The 20,460-nt window shown below is 40.6% G+C and overlaps 1 protein-coding gene across 1 annotated transcript; it reads right to left on the bottom strand.

Moving 5' to 3' along the window:
* Positions 1-20: 20 nt before the first annotated feature.
* VSIG1 (V-set and immunoglobulin domain containing 1) lies at positions 21-19,784 on the bottom strand. Its single transcript, XM_062502982.1, has 8 exons — positions 19,742-19,784; positions 16,274-16,434; positions 11,269-11,376; positions 4,995-5,193; positions 3,268-3,423; positions 2,509-2,628; positions 1,622-1,748; positions 21-204 (listed from the first exon to the last, which is right to left on the bottom strand). The coding sequence occupies exons 1-8, from the start codon at positions 19,776-19,778 to the stop codon at positions 21-23; spliced, it is 1,092 nt and encodes a 363-aa protein (XP_062358966.1). The 5' UTR covers positions 19,779-19,784.
* Between the last annotated feature and the right edge of the window lie 676 nt (positions 19,785-20,460).

Below are 20,460 nucleotides of genomic sequence, written 5' to 3'. Positions count from 1 at the left end.
TAAAAACTCTATTACAAACTCTAGGCTCTTTCTTCTTTTTCTGCTTCTTGCTTCTCATCATTTTCAGGTGTTGCTGGAGCTGCTGTTTCATCAATGCTTGGGTATTCATTTGTTGCATTGCTTGATGGAACTGTGGTTGTAGGAATGTTTTCTTCATTGGGTACCTGAACATAGTCTGCATTGGATTGTTTCTGAGCCATTTCTCTGCAGAAAGACAGGATTAGGGTTGTGATCTCATGTTGAAATCTCGTGTACATTAGAGTCTTTCAAAATAACAAATCTTTGTATTTGTTATCTGAACAGTAACCCCAGTGCTTTTCTGACTGTTTCTGATTGTGTGAAAAGGTTACAACACCTTTGTGCTGAGACAGAGATTGACAGCATATTAGCTAGAAAGACACCTGCATTGCTGGTTTAAGTGATCCCATTAGAATAAAATGGATTTTAGTATGTTTAAATGTTATGCCAGGAAAGTGGAAAGTGAATACTGGCAGTGTCTGAGGAGCGATAGCAAAACCCACTGCTTGGTGTGAGCTTTCTGGGAAATTCCATGCACATATGGTGTCCCACTGAAGTGCGTGAAAAATAGATTTCAGTCAGAAAAGAATTATGAAAAAAACTGAAATCTGGAAAAGTAATATAAAATATATTTAGCATTTTAGAAAATATGGAAGTTAGAAAAATACTTTTAGTAACAGGTATTAATTCCATTTATCTTATCAAAACGATAAGAAACCAACTCTCAATACTGAAGCATTTTCACATGGTAAAAAATACCAGATGCTAGTGGATTAATTCATTGCAGTAAGATTTATTAGGATCCAAGTACAAAACTAGATGTTAATGCTACATCAATTGAAAGCAGAAATCAGGTGCTTGAGTGACTGATCACTGGTCTGGGTTAGCAGAATTCCATATTCGGAAATCTTAAACTTGTGCTACAGGGAAGTCACGTTTTTTTCTGGCCTCAGCTGCACGTAGTTATTTAGCATTTAACATCAATGGCCTGAATACAGTCTATATATACTGCATGAGATTATCCCTATTCTGAAGATTTGGCAATTTAAGGGGAAAATGAGCAACCAAAGGATAGAGAAGAAAACATCTCCAGGGCAGGATCAAAATGGATATTCTGGGCTCCATTCTGTTGTTTAAACCTTGTGTTTCCTGCACTCTGAGATGCCTAGGAGTATCCCAAGTGTGTGTCCTATAATTTCAGATAGCACTGACCTGAGCCCTCTGTGTTTAAATCCCAGTAAATTTCCAGATGTGACCCCTAGCTGTTCTTTCGTTTTTTCATGTCTCCCACCAGCTTTTAAAAGATTCCATTAACTTTAAATTTAAAGAGCTGTTTTTATAACTTGCCACTTTAGTTTGTGTTGTTTAAAAATACTCATTTCCCTGTTTTAGATACTGCTAAATGGTAGCTGCCTGTTACAATAGGGAAGAGGGCAATGGCACCTTCTGTAAAAAAAGCAACAGGTAATAAGTCCTCAAAAAGCAGATGCTCTCTCTACAAGTTTTCTCTAAATTTGTATTATGCATTTTACTTTACTACTGGATTAGCAACAGTGCTTTACAGAAATTATTGTCTTAATATTAAGCAAACTGAAATTCTTACTGCATCTCATTATTTGGTGACTTCCTATTTTTTGCCTTCTTGGTTAAGACCCAGACGATAATGCAGATTATAGCAGCTGCCAGAATTGCTCCAATCATTGCTCCAGCAACAAGACCACCATCTGAATCTGCAAAGGAAAAAAAAATTACTTGCATTTTTAAAAAGTAGTAGTAGTAGTAGTAGTAGTATAGCAAAATCCCATGGAAATTTAGCACAGGAGCCTTTAGCAGAAAGAAGGGATTGGGTGCAAAGAACTCCTTCCAGGAGGGTGGCTAAAGATTCTCCAGGAAAGTGAGAGGTCTGTGCTTGGATAGTCTTTGCTGCCTCCTTTCTCATTGAGTAGCTCCCTATCCCAACAAATTCTCTGTTTATGCCTGGCTAAGGGAATCATTGAGCTGCAATACTGACAATAGGCAAAAGCCTTTGCTTTTCAGTCGTTGCAAACACATACTGAAATCCAGGTTGCCTTTATTTCTGTCTTTCAGCTAGTAGTCACATCTACAGTGCCCCAGTCCTTGTACTACCACATTCACTGATGGTTGTAATTTCTGGGGTGGGGAGACCTCAGTGGGACTGTTGGCTGGAAGAAATTGCTCAAAACTCCTTGTCTGTCTGTTCTCAGCAAAAGCTCTGCAGTCAGAACAAGGTCCCGCTTCTGCTCCTTGCAGGAAATTAAGGTGGAGGTGCTAAATCAGTTTTCTAGGTCATTGTTAAATCTGGGCAGGCCTAGATGAAAACTCCAGAGTTCTCCAAATCCTGTTCTGTTCTTACTTAAAAAAAAAAAAAAAAAAAAAAAAAAATTAAGCTTCAAAGTTGTTAAAACTTGTTCCTGCTAGCTGTGTATGACCTCCAGCAGAGATGTGATTACTTTCATGCCTTCCACTTACGTTTTGCTGTTAGGTCAAGCTCACAGGTGCTGTTCCCCAGGAGGTTGCTGGCTATGCACCGATAGTAGCCAGTTTCAAAGCTGGTGAGGTTGCCAATGTAAAGGATGCCAGAGTTTGGATCTGTGACAAGCAGGGAGCAGGTACACATTACTGTTTGTATTCTGTAGAGGCAAACTGTTCTCTGTTTTGAGCTATTCTGATATTAGAAAAAAGGTTCACCAATGATTGTTTTATTTGTTTGTTTTTTAATATTCTTTAAATATAAAACATTTACCTTCCTTAAAAATTGCTCCAGTGGATTCTTTGGGGGTGTATTAGAAGCCCCTACTCTGCCAACCAGTCTGGCTGATGTTTTACCCACACTGATAGTGTGGTTGTCTGTGTAACTCCACAAATGAAAATGTGACATGTCCAGAAAATTATTGGGAGGCAAGGATGTGCTAGTACTTGAATGACAAATTGATTCAACTTAAATTCACTCAAAATTTCAAGGGAAGAGAAATGTAAAGACATAAATATTTCTCTCATTTTAACCATTTAAAGGCATGGACAGGACTTCAACTTTTTTTTTAATTAAATAGAAAAAGCATCCTGTGGTTTTGACAGTTGTCAGTTGATTTGAATAAGTAAAAATATGATTCTGTGACATTGACTATTGGAAGAGGAGAATAAATTTTAATTAGCTGATAGGACACACAGCATGTGAAATGCTGGAATTTCCAATCCTGCACATGGTATGTGAATCCTGCAGTTACATACTAAGTTGCTCTGTCACAGGCTTGAGGGTGTTCTCCTCGACTTTGTACCAGCGGTAGGTGGGGCGAGGCAATCCCTCTTCACAGTTGCATAGGAGGTAGATTAGATGGCCTTTTTCAGGTGTTCCTTCTACTTTGCAGAAAGGTTTGGATGGTTTGACTGTAAAATAAGAATGGAAACATCAGGAGTGCATACCCAGGGCTGCATACATTCACCTCAAGTTTGCTTCTCTGAGCAAAGACCTGAACCCCATCTACAGGTTTCCATCCAAGAGCAGTCTCACTTAATAAACTAACCAAAGCCCCTCCCATGAAAAAATTGAGTGATATTAAATATGTGTACATGGCCTAGGATACAGTTTTATTATCTTCAATTTGCATATTAACTAATTATTAGGGAGGTGTTGAGACTACAACTAACAATTATTTTCATTGTAATGGGAAACTCACTATTCACCATACACCATTCTGCCACATAGCAACATCATTTTCTTTAGAGACATGCCAGGAGCTTTTACACTGAGAGGGAGAGGATCAAGGCCTGGTTCTTTCAGTGTATTAACAGTTGTGAAGGAAATAAGTCATCCATAGTTCTGTTAAAAAATGTATCTGTTTTTATATAAATGTCCTCACTTTGCACAAAAGGGAAGATTCTTCACTTACACCATTGTTTTTCATTTCCTACCTCCAGATATGCTTTTGTGGTTCTTTAGAGCACTGTCAAGGGAAACTACCAGCAATGAACATAACCCAAACCAACAACTTGTCTTGGTTTTCGTATGGAAAGTGCAATCTTTTACTCAATTGCTCCAAGATTTACTATTCATTTTGGGAATTTTACATGAGAATTATCAATAGTACTTTGGTTTTTCAGGAAATGAGTTTACATATATCTTTTTCTTCTCCTTGGAAGATAGGCAAGTGATGTTGGAATCACGTTCCCATATGTCTGTGATTTGTCACTCTGATCAGGTATGAATTCTCAAGACAGGGTTAGTACAATCTTCTGTCTTAATAGGAAATAAAATATCTCGTTCTACTGCTTTTCATGCTTTCTGTTCTGCCTGTTCATGACTGAACTGTTGCTTTCTTCCATGCAAAACAGACTTCGTGCTACTTTCATCCAACACGTACTTAGGTTCTAGAGGTTTTGGGAATTGATGTGTGTCAGAACTCTTGGGCTGTGCTGCTGCCTCTCCCTAGATTTATACAAGTCATCATGATCAACATTAGGTAAAATTAGCAAAGTCTTGAACTGTGCTGAGGATGCATGTAGTGGTTTCAGTGAGAAGTTGTGACTCCCAGCTAAAATGGTGTTTTATTTTAACCCAAACTAGTATCACTTTGTTTTCTGGTATGAAAAATGGAGTGAAGCCGGGTAATTCTAGCCACCCAACTTTTTGAGGGCACAAAGTGACTCTGAAGAGCAGTGGTGGGGAGAATGAGATTTGACTGCAGTTGAGGCAAAGGCAGCTGTGGAGTGGAACCAGGTCAGCTGTGACTGGAAGCTAGAGGGCACCCAGGCTCTGCCTACCTCCAAAGCCCCTGGAAGCACTGCAGCAGTGACTCGGGGAGCTTCCCTCTGCATCATGGGTCTTGTTTACCACAGCCTGTCATTCCCTCTGGCCCTACGTATTTTGAGCTGTGAATTCAGTGTTTTGTAATACAGTAAAAAAAAAAAAAAAAAAAAAAAAAAAAGACAATACAGCAATAGAGAGGGAAGGCACTTACCCAGCACATTGATGATCACAGATTTTTGACTCTGTCCAGAATTACCCTGAGGGCTAAAAACTTCACAGGTGTAGGAACCAGTGTCTGAGGGCTGCATGTTGGAGATTGTTATTGATGCATTCCCTGGACTTGTTGAAGCTGTTATCCTGTTCTTAAATGCTCCATAGGAGTAAGATTGGCCTTCTGAATAATAATAGATCTGTGATAAAGAAACAATTGTTAGTTTAATAACAAAGGATCTTCTTGCTGCTTTGTTTGGTACTCAGAATATATTTGATTTCTGATTAAAGCCAAGCAATGTTACCCTCTTTCTTGCCTCTTCCCCCAAGAAAGCAGAAATTAAAACATAGTACATTTGAATACGTACTTCTAAAGGTTCTTAAAACACAAGCTTTTCAGAAATGGCATTTTTAATTGTGTAATTGACAGTAGCTAAATCTTTGTGGATACTCCAAGCACAAATTGATGCAATTGTGAAAACAAAGGTGAGACTATTGCCCATAATTTGCAAATTTTGTGAAAAAATGCTAAGTCGTGCACAGTGAATAATGGTATTAAGTGAAGCACTGATAATTGGTGATAGCATTGATAAGTAGCTCACTAGAAGATTATGACAAGGATGGACCTGTAATTGGAAAAGTTGGTGGCTGCAGAGCTTTCCAAATACAGAATCTGGCAAACAGAGGACTGAAGTGAATTCACAAGACAAAGGTCTAAGCAAACAAGGCACCTGATCTGTGTGCAGTAAATTTGAAAACCATAAGGATGCAGTACAAGAACAGAGCAGTCATCACACATGCAATTAGAGCAGCCCTGCTGTTCTTGTTTGTGTCATCAGTGTTGGAGCCAGTGTCATGGACTATCTTGTTTTGTTGAATTTTATACCAGGGAGGAAGTAAAGAATACCTGCTGGCTTCAGTGCCTGGGGGGGGTTCCTATTTGGGATCAAGAAGTTCCCCTTTTGCTAAATAGTAAAAAAATATTTTTTCCAAATGACAGACATAGTAAGGATAAATGTTTCTAAGGAATGCAACATTTCCTCCCAAATAAAAATTGCTGATATAACATTGACTGATTTCACTGACTTCAGTAGCATCAATTGCTCTTAGCAGCATTGTGGAGTAGAATTGGCCTCATAAGCCTGAACTTGTTGTCTGCTGATGGAAAGAAGAGGCAGAATTGTATTCACTGTGGAGCCTGGATGGCAGTCTGAGCCTGGGGCTCTGAGACTGTTTAGGAACTGCAGTATCTCATCTGCTCTGGGGTAAATATAATAATTCTTAAGGGGTACCTGCCCTCTGTCCAATCTAATTCTGCTCTGAAAGAACAAAGGTGTGGAGAATTATGATTCTTTAATTGTTTTTCTGAAGTGTTAATGATAGTGTTGAATGAAAGTGACAGTACCTGGGATAGGCAATATGTTCCCCCAGTGCCTACATGCACACACTAGGCAAAGTGAACACTTCCAGCACACTCAGTCATTTCTGTAAACTGGTGAGAGGTGTCCATATAGAATTACAGACTGTGACCCATATAGATCTAACATTGTTCCTACTGGCAGCATTCCAGAATCATCAGTGTAAATGTATTTACTGAAGTTGAAGTAACAGCATGCTTTTTTAATGGAAATATTGGGAAAATGCTTGTAGGAAAAAGTATCGCAGGCTTCTCTTCACAGGCCATTCTCACTTGACTAGTATCCAAATTTCTTTTTTGGTCAGAGTTCTCTGGCTTTTAGGGATATTGCAGATCCCCAGGTGAGAAGTATAATTTGCTTTACTTTGCAGATAACTGATTGCATTTTGAATTAAAAATATTAATTCTTAATTCTATTTATCCTCCCTGATATAGTATTGACTGAAGTTTTTAAGAAATGTTATCTAAAATCCTTTATTAGCTTAAGGCAAGGTACACTCCAAAACTGTCAGGGCATAGCTGGTTTATACAAAGATATGGCTTTGAAATGAAGGTCAGAATCGAGCTTGTGCAGCACCAGCAGCTCCAAGACTGCAGCTTGGCCCTATCTCAAGAGCAATTTTGCATACTCCTCAGCCAGACTTTATCTTTCCCTGCCCAGGATTACAAACACCAGGTACAATTGATGCAGGGCTCTGAACACCAAAGCATTCCCAAGGTGTGGAACACTGGTGGTACAGTGGGGAAGCATAACAGGCCCAGGGTTAGCTCGGTGACAGACCTGGTTGTAAAGTCTGCTGAAGCTGGATATTGCCCCCAGTTTCCATTGTGTGCGTGCAATGTCATCAGTATTAAAACTGATTTTATGCTTTGCAAATATCTAGAGATGGAACTCTATTGCCAAACCAGAGTTTGGATGGACACAGTGTATTCCCTGGGGAAGGAGAGTGTCCAAAATAGGGAGTTCGGTTTAAACAAATCACTCATCAAAAAGTTGTCTACCTGGAATTACAAAAACACACTGGCCACATTAGTCTCATCCTACATTTATCTGAGTGTGAGCAATAGCAGGGTATTATTTATCACTGTTCCTTGTAAGAGTTTAAAGATACAAGAACTGTGACTACTTCAGCCTCTTCTGAGGATGATGTCCCTGAATAGCTCTCAACAGTGATGGGCTGGATTTCCATCTCCTCTCCATCAACTGCACTGTTGGAGTAGGGCAGTAAAACGGCTGCCATCAACTCTTCACACTGATGTGAAATTGAGCTCTACAATGATTTAAATGAAGTAATGTGTGTCTTGCTGCAGCATGAGGAGTGGCAGGCCCGTCATACCCTATTAAAGGCTTGATTGTTGGAAAAAGGAGCTAAATTCTACTCAATCTACCTCAGAGTAGTCGGGGAGTATGTGAGAGTGAAGAGTAGCAGAAGGAGTCCACTGAATGCTCATTTAGATACAGTACCTCTTCCTAGGAATAAGACTGGCACTTCAAGATGTAAATGCAGTCAGGGCATGCCAGTAAACACTGTAGAGGAGCAAGTGCTCCTTGGTATATTTGACCTGGAGTCAGGGGCAGTTATATGCTTAAGTCCTCATACAATGCACTGAAAATCTAATCCCCTGTGTTCTCTCTTTCTGAGTCAATGAATTCAGAGAAAATATTTTGTGTATGCTGTTAAATGTGAGGCAGGTGTCAAAACAGCTGGGACTATTTCTTCTCTTCATACATTCAGAGTCTTACTGGCTCATTTTTGTCAGCCATGAACATAAAGGCAGTGATACATTCTCAGGCAATGTGTTCAGTTCCTCTGCAGGCTCATGCCTGTTCTTTGTTCTCTCCTGTTCTATGCTTATCTCCCTGGCTCTGGAGTTCATTGCCTGAAGGAAGGTGGTAGACACCAAAAAGGCTGAATAAGTTCTGATTAATTGCTGAGTGTATATCTTGTCCCAGAGGTATGATTGGATTGTGTACACAGGAGCTTTCATTTAAAAGGAATATGCTTCAGTTAACTGGCTATGAAATCATAGTCCATTTTAAAAAATACACTCAGAATGGGTATTTTAAGCCCTGGTATGAAGTGGTTTTATGCTGTCCTTGAAAAGCTGGTTTGTGGCTTTTGGAAAACTGAAAAAAAACCTTTGCAAAAGTGTTTCTGTTTTGTCTCAAAAGTAAAAAAACTTATTTTCTCCTGAAAATATGGAAAACATTTTGGTTTGGGGCAACTGCCAGTAAATGTTTCTTCCTACAGACACTTTGACTTTGACCTATTGACTTTTCTTTCCGTATTACCTAGTATGTGTGTATGGGAAAACTGTATGTTTAGTCAATGGTAGACTTTTTCTGGAAACCTGTTTAATCTGGTGTGGTAAATATATTTTAAGTACACCATCTTGAATGAAAACAAAAAAAAAAAAACAAACCAAAATAAATCTGCCGTGCTTCCCTTCAAACAATAAGCTTTTCATGTCCTCAAGCAAATCATGAACAGCAAAGTGAAGTCAGTGATTTACCAAGCAGAAACAATATTGAGGGTACATTAATGGTTGTTGGTTCTTACCAGCTAGTTTGTTCAGGCAAGTTATTATATAATAGTGCCTTTTCACATTTCATGGAAGCAACTGTCTGGGTGACAAATCAAACACCTGACAGAAAAAGGAGCGAGCATTATCACGCCTAAAACTGTTGTCCCTAATAACTTCATAATCTGAGACACTGGTTTTGATTAAATGGCAAAGTTGCCCAGAAGACATCTCCCTGACCTTAGAAAGGGTTGCAGTTTAGCTGAGTTGCTCAACCTGTGGGCGAGGCAGTGCCTGGAGCTGCAGTCTCTAGGCAGCCAGCAGCCAGCCATCCTTCCAGACCTGAGGCAGTGCTGTGGTTCATGTCCACATGTCCCTTCATGTCCACAGGCAGTTTCTTCTAGAGTGATGGTGTGGAAAGTATTTGCCTGCAGAGGAAGCAGTCAGCAGATCTGATGCTGAGTTGAAGACTTTCAAAGGCTGCCAGATGTTTGGCGGGGTGTGAGGAACCCACCTACAGGTTCTTGTACAGCTTCTGTAGAAAGATCTTCCTTAGGCTGTGAAGGGGGTGTGTGAAGAAGCAGGCAGGAAATCAGAAGAAACATGCCTCCCTCTGCTTCTCTTCCTCTTTTGACAGGACAAATACATACTAGAATTTGCATAAAAAATGTGTCTTTCAGATGGCTTTGGATGGACTCATTTGTCATTTCAGGTCAATACTCCTCCCATCCCCCTTTCCAGGAGTTACTGCATCACAAGGCTGTACATGCCTAGTACTTATGGATATCAAAGTTATAAGATAAGATGTCCTGCTTAATCTCCACAGAATCCTGACTTCCTCACTGGGGGGGCAGTTTCAGGACATGACCTCTTTTCCAGTACCTGTCTTTCCTCCCCCAGCCTATTCTCCCTTCCCCCCACCAGCAGATGTAAAGCTCTAGCATTCTGTTAGATGATGTTTTTCTGATGGATTCAGTGTGTGACTCAGTCTGCCTGGAGAGCTGGAAAGCTACAGCATCCAGAGGGCCCTGTCATTGGATTAGTTTGTCATTTTCTGTTTGACATTTATTCAAGCTACTAGAAAATGGAGGACATTAACAAGTTTACTGGTTTGAGATCATGATCTCTTTTAGAATCCTGAGCACAGACAGCATTTATAAAATAACAAGGGGAGAAAATGTTCATCACTTCCTTAAGCCTTCTTACCATCCTTCCTTCTTAGCATCAAAATAGGGAACAAATGCTGCATGCTCAGAGTGTTAATGAAGGTCCAAAGTTATTCTGAACTCAGCTCTCTAAGAAAGCAAATACTTACACATGTGTTGGTTTCTTTGACACATGTCACATGACTGAGTTTGGGCCCAAATCCCTTATTTCATCCACAGGTTCTTTTCACACATTTTTGTCAAAACTCTGATCTGCCTGAAGGTAGCAGGGATATTATAGGGATATCCTTTACTGGGTTTTTTGCACGGGGAATTGAGGACATTAACAATGACAAGAAGTGTCTTGTCACAATAGTGCATTGAAGATGAAGAAAGGGAGGGAGTCAGAAGCCTTTAGAGGATTAATCATTCAGCAGCTTTAAGTGATGCAAATATATTGAAGGAACAACTCTTTCATGTTCTCAGAGTATCATTCTTGTGGCTGAACTATTAGTGAATAATTCCTACAGTGCATCAAGAACAAATGTGTTTTCTTAGTGCATTTGGTATAAGTGATCTTTAGCAGTTATTATTAAACCTCAGTTTACATTGGGTTGTACCCTGTACTTCATGGTGAGATAGGAATCCTGCTGCAGTCAGAGAGTTTGGAATGGATTATGGCTGGAATGCTGAGCTGACAGCTGAGAGGAAGCTGGTTCAGCTCAGTGTCCTTGGTATCCATCATATCTCAAGATGTTTTTATGTTCTAGAAAGGAGATCCAGGATTATTTTTTTTCCTATATAAATATGTAGCCCCAAGTTTGGGCTATCCAGTCTTGCTCACATTCGGCCCAGAGGCTCCTGGTGGGTGCACACACCCTTCAGATACCCTTTGGGTAGAATATTCCTGAAGGTGCCAGTTCAGCCACCTAGAATAGGTGGGGGGGGGGGGGGGGGGGGGGGAACCCAAACACAACAGCTACAAGCAAAATAATTTTGATAGAGAAAAATACAATAAAAATAGGGCGAATTAAAAATTCTGAATCATGCATCCGATTCAACTTATTTCAGTCATGCATTGGTTTTGAGATTTCAATACAGAATTTGAATGCAGGTTTCACAGTAGCACAAATCTAGTAAAAGCTGTTTAGGTGTTTTCCCCCTTAAGATTATGGGGATTGTTTTCTTACCTTGTATCTCCAGCTACATCTTCCCCGTGCATCTGTCACATACACCGTCTTTTGACAAAGACTGACTGACTTTTCATCCATACTCAGAATACCATGACATGGGGAATGCTGTATTTGAGTAAAAATGTGCTGATCTGAGAGTTAAGTGAGACTTTAAATGCTCCCCCAAAATCAAAGAGCCACTTCTCCACACAGCTACCATCTGAGCTGATCACAAGGGCAGGTGCCTCATGTTCAGTGTATTGTGCAGAAAGTATCTCAGGCCCTGTCGACTGCAAGATGCAATAGAGGCTTATTCCTAAATTCTATCTAAAATGAGGCAAAGATAAAATTCTAATGTTTGCTCCAAACACCCTAGTTACAACCTGATTATTTTCTACTTGTTTGCACTTCCTTTTGGGATAACCACAGGCAGTCCACCATAGTCCCACTGACATCCAGAGTCACTCCAACTGCAGTGACATGACAACAGCATCTCCATTCCTTTGCACTGGAGGTGTTGCCTCTGCTTCCCATGAATCTGCTCCTTACAGTGCCTGCTCAGTGATCTAACTGCCAGATAAAACTCAGTTTTAAAAAATCATCTCTAGACAAAAAGAAATGCTTATGAATGAGAGAGGTCCTTTCCAAGAAGTTTTCCTGTACTGCCTCAAGAGGTGCTTCTTACAGGTTCATTTTTCTCATGGGCTGGAATGAGCTGCACTGCTCCCAAGCTGGTGTCCCTGACAGCCTCTGCAACACAGGATCTCAGGTGTCTTGTGGCTGAAAGTTTGTGAAGGTGTCCCTTGAATTGCTCAGACTACATGGAGGGGAATTTGTTCTTTCAGAAGCTTTTATGGAAACCCCCCCACATACAGGGCTGGCTGGCCCCTGGCTCTCACCCTGGGCTGCCCAGTGCCCACAGCTGTGCCTTGCTTTGTACTGGGCAGCAGAGTTGTCCGGTCATTGGGACTACTGATAATCTGAATTTGGGGTGTCAGGGTGGAAGGAGCTGACACATCTGTGCTCAGGTGACTCTTCTTGCCTCCTTCCTCCTTTGGGTTTTCCCTCCTTGTCCCCTGTTGCTGACCAAGGTGCCACAAGTTCTCTTTTTTTAAGACAAGGTTTTCATAGGGGGTCTACCAATAATTCTGCTTTGCCTAAAAGTAACAGCCATCCATGACCTTTGCTCATATAGTGAATTTAAAAATTCAATAAAGAATCCCACCCTAGGCACAACTTGGTTACCCAGGTAGTGTCCCTGATAATTTCATTGACTTTAGCTGTGGGTGGCCCAGGCTGAAGGCTTAAGGTGTGGCCCAGGTTGGGTTCAGGAATTGTATTTGGCTTTACAAGGCTGCAGCCTCACCCGTGAAGAATCAACAGAGGCTTCGGCTTTCAAACATTTACTTAGTTGCTTTACAATGGGGCCAGCCCAGTGACTCAGAGCATGAAATGAAGCACAGATGTAGGTCTTAACAGGAGCTGAGACTTTATCTTATGAACCTGGCCAAGCTGGGATGTACCCTGGGTGAGCAGAATAGTGTTAGCCACAGTTTGGCTAGATGTAAAATAGAGATCACTCAGTGCTGGAAAGTTCACAAGATCCTTGACTGGGAGTTGTTTTTTAAAACTTAAATTCAGTATTAAAGGATATGTTGCTAAGGGATAAATGACAAAAAGAAAAAGTTAAAAATATGTATGGCATTCTATTTTCCATGATTTTATACTTACATTATTAAGTTCAAGTGAGGGAAATTATTTCTACTAGAGACACTTCTCAGGAAAAGAGCAGTTAGGCTCAGTTAGTAGAAAAGTTTATATTCACCCACTAAAGCTGTGCTGTTTTCAAAACAGTGCTGTGAACACCTGGCTCTGTTTGCTTCCTCCCTTTTCGTTTTGCAGCCTGTGAGCAGCCTGGCCAGGGTATCTCCTCCTTGCCCACGGTGTAAGTGCCATGGTCAGAGCTGTCAAGCACCCCTGGCAGCCTGAGAGGGGAGGGTGGGCAAGGCAGAACAGGGCATGAAAACACCACAACAAGCAGCAAAAGATAAAACCAACCTCACAGAGGCTATGCTGGGAGGCAGGGCTGCAAAGTAGTCAAAAGCACAGCCAAACTACCTGGGCAAAGCCAGATTTTTAGAGATTATCTTTTTTGTTTAAATTTGTGGGAGAAAAACATGCAGGCTTTCAGGCTCTCTTCTAGTCCTTTCTGAAAGTCAGAAGAGTCATCAGCCTGAAATAGAAATACCAGCCTCATTCAGAGGGAGAGTGAAAATCCAACTTTATGTTCAGCTGTGTTGTGTGATTTCTTAAACCATATTTTCCACAAGCAATCACAAGCCTTTCTTCCCAGTGTTTGCATTAACACCAATTATTTTATTGTTAATAGGTTCAAAATGGCGAGGAATTGCCACGTAGTGGTAAAAGGATACAGGGTCAGGTAATACAAGACTGAACGGGTTGCTGAAAGCATTTTGGAAAGAGCAATGCCCCTGTCCTGCATCCTCCAGGGACACAGCAGGTTCGAGGGAGGAAAGGGAACCCTCTGAGCCTCACAGAGCATGCCAGCCCAGGAGAAGTGGAGCTGCAGTGAGAGGAGATTGTGCCTTGGTGTTCAAGAAGAATGGGATATGCACCAACCCATCGCCTTCCCAGATTTAACCGACTTTATGTAATGAAAATGCAAATCATCCGTCACAAACATAGCCATTACAAATGTATGAAAGTGAATTTGCCGTGAAATTAGTTTCAGATGGGGGAATCCACCTGCAATTTTTCCCAGTAGTGTTTCTCATGGACTTTATAGGCACAGCTTTCTATTGCCTGTAATATGAGCTGGAGAAGCTGGGAGGGAGCACTTGAGGGATTGATCCATAAGGTTTCCCTGACATCTGTTAGTCTTGCATCAGTTGGTTTTTTCTGAGTGTATTCTGGACCACCCAGAGTGTTTTATGATTATAATTTTCAGGGGGCATTTTTCTCATCATTAGCCACAGTTTACAAACGGTTTTCCCCTCCTGAATCTCTTGAAACAGTGTGATCCTCCCTCTAAAATACTTATAACTGCTATCTGCTTATTTCTCTCCATTGTGACCACAAAGATACATGGCATTTAGTGTGTTGCAATATGGAAAATTTGATGCAAGCAGAACAGAAAGACTCTAAGCAAACCTGGAAAAGACAAGCTTGTTCCTATGTCAGTGCTGTACTTCCCACTTGAACAAGCAATTAAAATTTAAGATGTAACATATTGGATCAGAATTATAATATATTGTTCTATATACAATTTAGGAAACCTGCAGCTACCACTCTTTCAGGAATTATTCTTCATTTAATAGTTTTATAAAATAGTTTTAACTTGAGGAAAGCAAACAATGAATAACAAATATTCAACTAGACAATCATGCAAGGTATACCTACATCAGCCTGGCATTCAGCTAGAGCCAGAATTTGGGATGGGCCCAGCATTTGTACTTAGCATTGATACAGGCTTTATCTGTGGCTGTGATATACTGCAGGTGAGTGAGCAGTTCTGTCTTAGGTTAAATTGCCATTTCTTACTTTTTGGCTATTGCTGTTCAATGCCAAATATGTTACAACCTGCACATTCTGCAAATATCAGGCTAATTCTTCTGTAGTTGGTAAACCAGATCAAAGGTACAACTGTATCAGCAATGGCAAAACTCCTACTATAATATTATCAAGAAACTTGTGAACAGGACAAAAATATCCTGAGTGTGGACTGTGACATTCCTCTAAGTCAAATCTTTTTACATCAACTCTCAGCTGTAACATCAGCAAGGAGGATTGAACTTTCAGAAAAAAAATGTTGGCAACAGGATAAAAACAATGGGAAATTACTGTCCTACAAGCACAAGCCTGACACCAGGGCATGGAAAAGCAGTCCCAGTCACCATCAAGGATTCAGCAACAGTTCTAATCAGGATTTCTCCTTATAAAGGAATGTGTTGCTGGCTGCTCACCACCTGTCAGGACAGAGCTGATGGGAGCTCCCACCTTTTGTGTTATGCTGGGAATTAAATTAATGGGTTCATTTCCCCACCAAAACATGAGATTAACAGATAGTTCTTGAAGTTTGGGCAGTAGTGTGAGCACATACAGGCAGATAAACATCCCATCCCTGACTCCTTCCAGGCAGACCAGGCTGCTCTGCAAGGTCTTTACAGCCATATGAGAGGCTCAGGCAGAGGTTAGACCAAGTCACTGCCTGGTATTGGTGTCCTTCCCAGTCCCATCCATGCTGACACTCCAGTTTACAGCATGGTCTCGTTACACCCCCAGGGTAAGATACTGTTTGGCTCGAGAGCCTCTTAGGGTCTCAGGAAAGGCAGGAACCTTTAAAGGCCCCAACCTGTAACTGTTCTGTTTCCACAATGACAGTCGTGGGATGCCAGGAAATACCAAGACAAGTTTGCTATGGCAAGTTTCCTGCTATAATAACTTTCTGCAGAGTGCTGCCAACACTTGCTGCTTTGTGGTCACAGTCCACTATCATGCACAACACCTCTGACTGAGCTGCCAAAAGGCAACAGCAGTGCCTGAGTCAAGGAGCCCTCATTTGACCCCTAAATGGGGAGCAACACATTGTTGTAGGCAAGGGCGTCTCACCAGGAAAGCAGTTTTCACAATGGCAGGAAATATCTGCCAGACAAGAGAAAAGGGAGCTGGTCCAGGAGCTGCAGCACTTGTGTGATTTTTGGACACCTGGTCTTTGCTTCACACTTCCTGTGTGACTTGGAGTAAGTTGAGCATCTGAATCGCTTTTGTGCTTTCTCATCAGTTTGTGAAGGCATTCAGGCATGTCAGTGGGAGCTAGGAGCCTAGATAAACTTGTTCATCTGCCCCTAAATTTCACTGCACCCCAGTCCTTAATCTCTAGGGTAGGAATCCCAACATCACCTGGTCTGTAATAAGGAAAACCCTATCAAACATAACAAGACTCTTTGAGGATTTAAGGATAGCTCAAATATAATTTCATAGTAACAATAAATAATTGTCTTACGGTATGCAGCTGGCTCTCTTTGGCACTGTAAAAACTCCACTGAATAAAGAAATTTCCCAGTGGTCCAGAACTGGTGTATGTGCAGAGGAGGGTTGCGTTTCCACCTGCTGTGACATTCACTGTCTTCTCAGGGATGGTCACCACGACCCCGCTGGTGTGGCCTGTGGGCAGCAAGTGTGGTGAGGAGAGATCAGCTGGGGCTGGCCCTGGGAGCCATGCAGGAATGCCTCACTCACCGTGTTATTGAAGAAACCTGTAGGATATATCTGGCTGTTCTCTTTTTCAGTACAGTTTCCCATGGGCTTTGTGTGAAAATTTCAGAGATAACAAGTTGGAACTGGGTAAAAGCTAGAAAGCAAATATATCCCCCAGAATACTTGTGCCCTTACAATAATAATATTCTTAAATATTCTTAAAAAGCAGAGTTTCTAAGCCCATACTTGTCCTCATTGGCTGATACCCATTTTCTCACTAAGAGTCTGTGTTAAACTGAACCTTTCTTTGGCACTCACAGTGCTCTAATGTGCTTCACTCTCATCCACAACTGTCTACTCTTCTCTTACACCTTTCTTGCCCTTTTTGGTTTATATTTTTTGAAGTTATTTTGTTAGATAGCTGATCTCCTTCACTGTGGAGCATCATCACCTACAATGTTCTCACTTCATACACCCTTATGTTCTGACCAGGACTCGGTGGCACCCTTGCATCCCTCAGGCTGTGGAGCCCAACAGCTTTTCTCTGCTTTTCTTTTGCCAGTTACTTTGCTTTTGTTTAGATTTCTAAGGTTTTACTTCCAGAAGCTGGTTTGTTGTTTTATGCTATTACATTGGAAAAGTCAAACTAAACTTTTTGGAAGTGCTTTACTTGGAAGTTGTAGGGAGTTCTTTGATAACTTGATCAACATTTTCTGTCGTGCTCAAAGCAGAAAGGGAGCAAACACAACTTGTGAGCCCTTCCCCACAGTGTTCTGATCAGTCTTGACTACACAATCATAGTAATGAAAGGAATCAAGCAACACCTTACAGTATTTCTCTGTTTATATCCTCTGTGAATTACTAGCCATGATGACACATGACAGCAAAGACAGAGCTGTCAGAAAAAATAAGTCTGAATTTGAGAGTATTGGTAAGTCACTGGGACCAGTTTGAAAGCTAATGTCTAATGATTCAAACTGAGAATGCATTTCTTCTGAATGGGATGGAAAACATAAAACCTTTTGGAACCTTCTATGCAAAACAGGCAAGGTGAGAATTTCATGTTATGACAATTTTCATGTGAGTTTATTGCATATATTAATGATTGAGACAAACATGTAAAATATTTTTCTCAATGCAGGATCTGTGCATCTTATGTTGGGGTGCTGCTTTTGAGAGTTTAAGCAAAATCTGCAGTAATACTAAAGAGTATTTTGCTGAAATTAACAGCTCGGTGTGAGAAAACATTGTTTATAAAAAGAAATTTCAATTTCAACTATGTAAATATTGCAAATTCATGAGTTCATACAATGTGTGAACCTATCTGAACTGTTTACCTTGTTTGATGGCTTCAATAGTAAAAGCTTACTTCAAGAAAGAAAGGAATAGTAAACTTTCCATGTTGATGGTGGCTAGGATGAAAATTAATGGGTTTAAACTACAACAAGATTTATGTTATATGTGAAGACATATAATATAGTGCAACAGGAGTGGCTGGAGACTGACCTAAATGTGTCAAACCTGCCTTTATTTCTGCCTTGGGGAAAGAGGGGACCCCAGGGCTGGCTGGCAGTCCTACTTGTCTTGTGAGTTCACAGCAGCTTAATCCTTACTGAGATCTAATATAAAAGCTGTGCCAAATTATTTTAGGTATCTCAGTTCACTGTCCTCAGCTTTAAGAATTAGTGTTGGCAGAGGATGATAGCTTCTTGCCACAGTTTACATGGATTTACTTTCTGCTCTTTGCAGGATTAAAGGTACTTTCTTTCAACACAATGTTATTATGCTGAAAATATCCATTTTCCAGTCCTCTGCTCCACATATTTACTTTATCATTCTCTGGTTTTAGAGTAAGGAGTGCCACAGAACCTCACTGTTAGAAGCTTTTCCCAAAGAAATTATTTTTAGCAGAAATTACTCCACAAAGCATTCTAGTTTACATAAAACTATATTTTGAAGAAATACATTTAATTGAAATAATCTTCACTCAAGTAAAAAGGCTTCTCAAAGCCAATAATAATTGCAACATGGATCTTTTGACTGGCAGCAGAGTGAACGGGCCCCACAGAGCCTGTTCCCTCACCACGAATGTTAATGGGACTTTCACTTTGCATTTATGGCTTCCAACTCCTAATCCCATTTCATACATACAGGCCTTCTGGTTTGAATTTTAAAAAAGTGCACAAATAAGAATTAACTCAGTGAAAACAGTTAGTGTGAACAGGACCATAACTTGTTAAAAATGGCTGATCCCTGTCTTTATTCCTCAGTTTTATAGTGCGACTGTTTCCTTCCCACAAAGTCATTGCAGTTAATTAGCAATCTCCCACTTTCACTGAAGTCCTTTGCAGTTTTTAACACGGATGAATTAAATCCAAGTTTGCTGATCTTTTCTGAGCCACAACAGAAATCCCCAGTCAGTAGTGCCCACCACTGCTCGTCTTAAATCCAGAACTTTCAAATTAGAGAACACTGCTTTGAAAAGTATATATGGTACCAGTCCTGATGTACTTGTCATATATAAGGTAAAAATCTGTTGGGTTTATATGTGTGTGAGAGTTAGAGCACTGAAACTCCAGGAGCAGCTACTTAAAATACTTCTATGACACCCAAACCAGATAATGCCACCTAGAAAAGAAAGTGTGGAAACTAACTTTCATTTTCTGTAGTGGATACAGGGCTGCTTATCTCTTAGTAGCATTAAAATGACTGCTTTTGTAAATTTTAGAAGTAAAGCTTAGCACAATGAAATGCCCTTGAAATATTAATAATGTATAGTTTTTACTGTATCATAAAATTCCTGGATTCCACAAAGTATTATGTCCTCATTTAATTTCAGGGAAATCCAAAGATTATTTGCATGCTTAAAGTTAATTATCTTCCCCACCCCCCCCCCCGAAATTTTTTGGTGGTTGAGGAACTGAGGCATCATTTTCCAGCCCTATTATCCAGGGGAGACAAAAGTCAAATGTGGAAAAACCTGACCTTGAAACACCTGAAACACCTGAATGCACCATACAAGAGCTCTTCCTGACATCACAGCAAAGCATTAATCTACCAAAGACAAAATTCTGTTCTTGAGGAAAAAGCTCCTACCAGGCAGGGGTCAGTTTGGGGATTTCCATAGAATGGTCTGGCAGTATAGCCGTGATTTTTATTCCATGAAATAATTCATCTCGAATGTTCTCCTAGTTTGCTAATCAGGTTCACCTGCTCTCTTACTTCAACAGGTTCCTTTGTTTCAGCGCTATTTTGATCCGTTTGTTTTTCTTACCTGCAAGGATGGCTAGAATTGGAAATATCTTGAGCATTGTTGCACACACCTTCTTGATGCTGGGAGAGAAGAGAGACCAGATCCTGCTTCTGGCTTTGACTGAAACTCAACTGTTTTATTTTTTGAAGTCGGTTTTTTGTTTTCCTTATCAGCTGTTTATCAACACGTCAGTGAGCTGTTTCATTCTTCTTGGTCACCTGTGTGCCTTTCTCCAACTAGTGGTGTGACTGTTCACTTGAAACCATTTTGTGGGGTTTGAGCAACCAAGGATTTTGTTAATAATAAACTTTTGAATCAGAGAAGCCCAAATTCTCCCACTTTTGCCAGGGCCCTGCAGTATTTGCCTACCTAAGTACTTCCACTGAGTACAATAAAAGTATTTGTGGAGCTATTTAGCAGTCAATCTGATTACTAGTGTTGGGGTCAGGCCTAATATGAATAATCTTTATTTCCTGTTAATTCTGTAATTTCCTTTTAAAAATGGGTGTGTGTAGATAATACATTGTCAGTACATTTTCAATTCAAAACATGTGTCTTATACAGTTTGTTCAGCTTCCTTCAGATTTGTTTTTTGTGCTCCATGCTGTTTGAATGAGGCTGATTCAGAGCCCTGAGCTGCAATGGGAGAATCTGGCTCTGGTACAGAGCCACAGTAAGTGAGTGCCTGAAGACAGAGCAGAGGCCAGCATTGCCTTGTACATGTGTGCCTGCACTTGGGA

Source organism: Cinclus cinclus, chromosome 15, assembly GCF_963662255.1.
Source record: "Cinclus cinclus chromosome 15, bCinCin1.1, whole genome shotgun sequence".
In the NCBI taxonomy this organism is placed as follows: Eukaryota; Metazoa; Chordata; class Aves; order Passeriformes; family Cinclidae; genus Cinclus; species Cinclus cinclus.
This window is presented reverse-complemented; position numbering and strand designations above follow the sequence as displayed.

Excerpts from the sequence above, each read along its gene's own strand:
- VSIG1 (XM_062502982.1), bottom strand. The coding sequence starts at position 19,778 with ATGCTCAAGATATTTCCAATTCTAGCCATCCTTGCAG. Across the intron at positions 5,194-11,268 it reads GATGTAGCTGGAGATACAAG|ATCTATTATTATTCAGAAGG; the intron begins GTAAGAAAACAA and ends TCTTTATCACAG. Across the intron at positions 205-1,621 it reads TCACCAAATAATGAGATGCA|AGAAATGGCTCAGAAACAAT; the intron begins GTAAGAATTTCA and ends GTCTTTCTGCAG.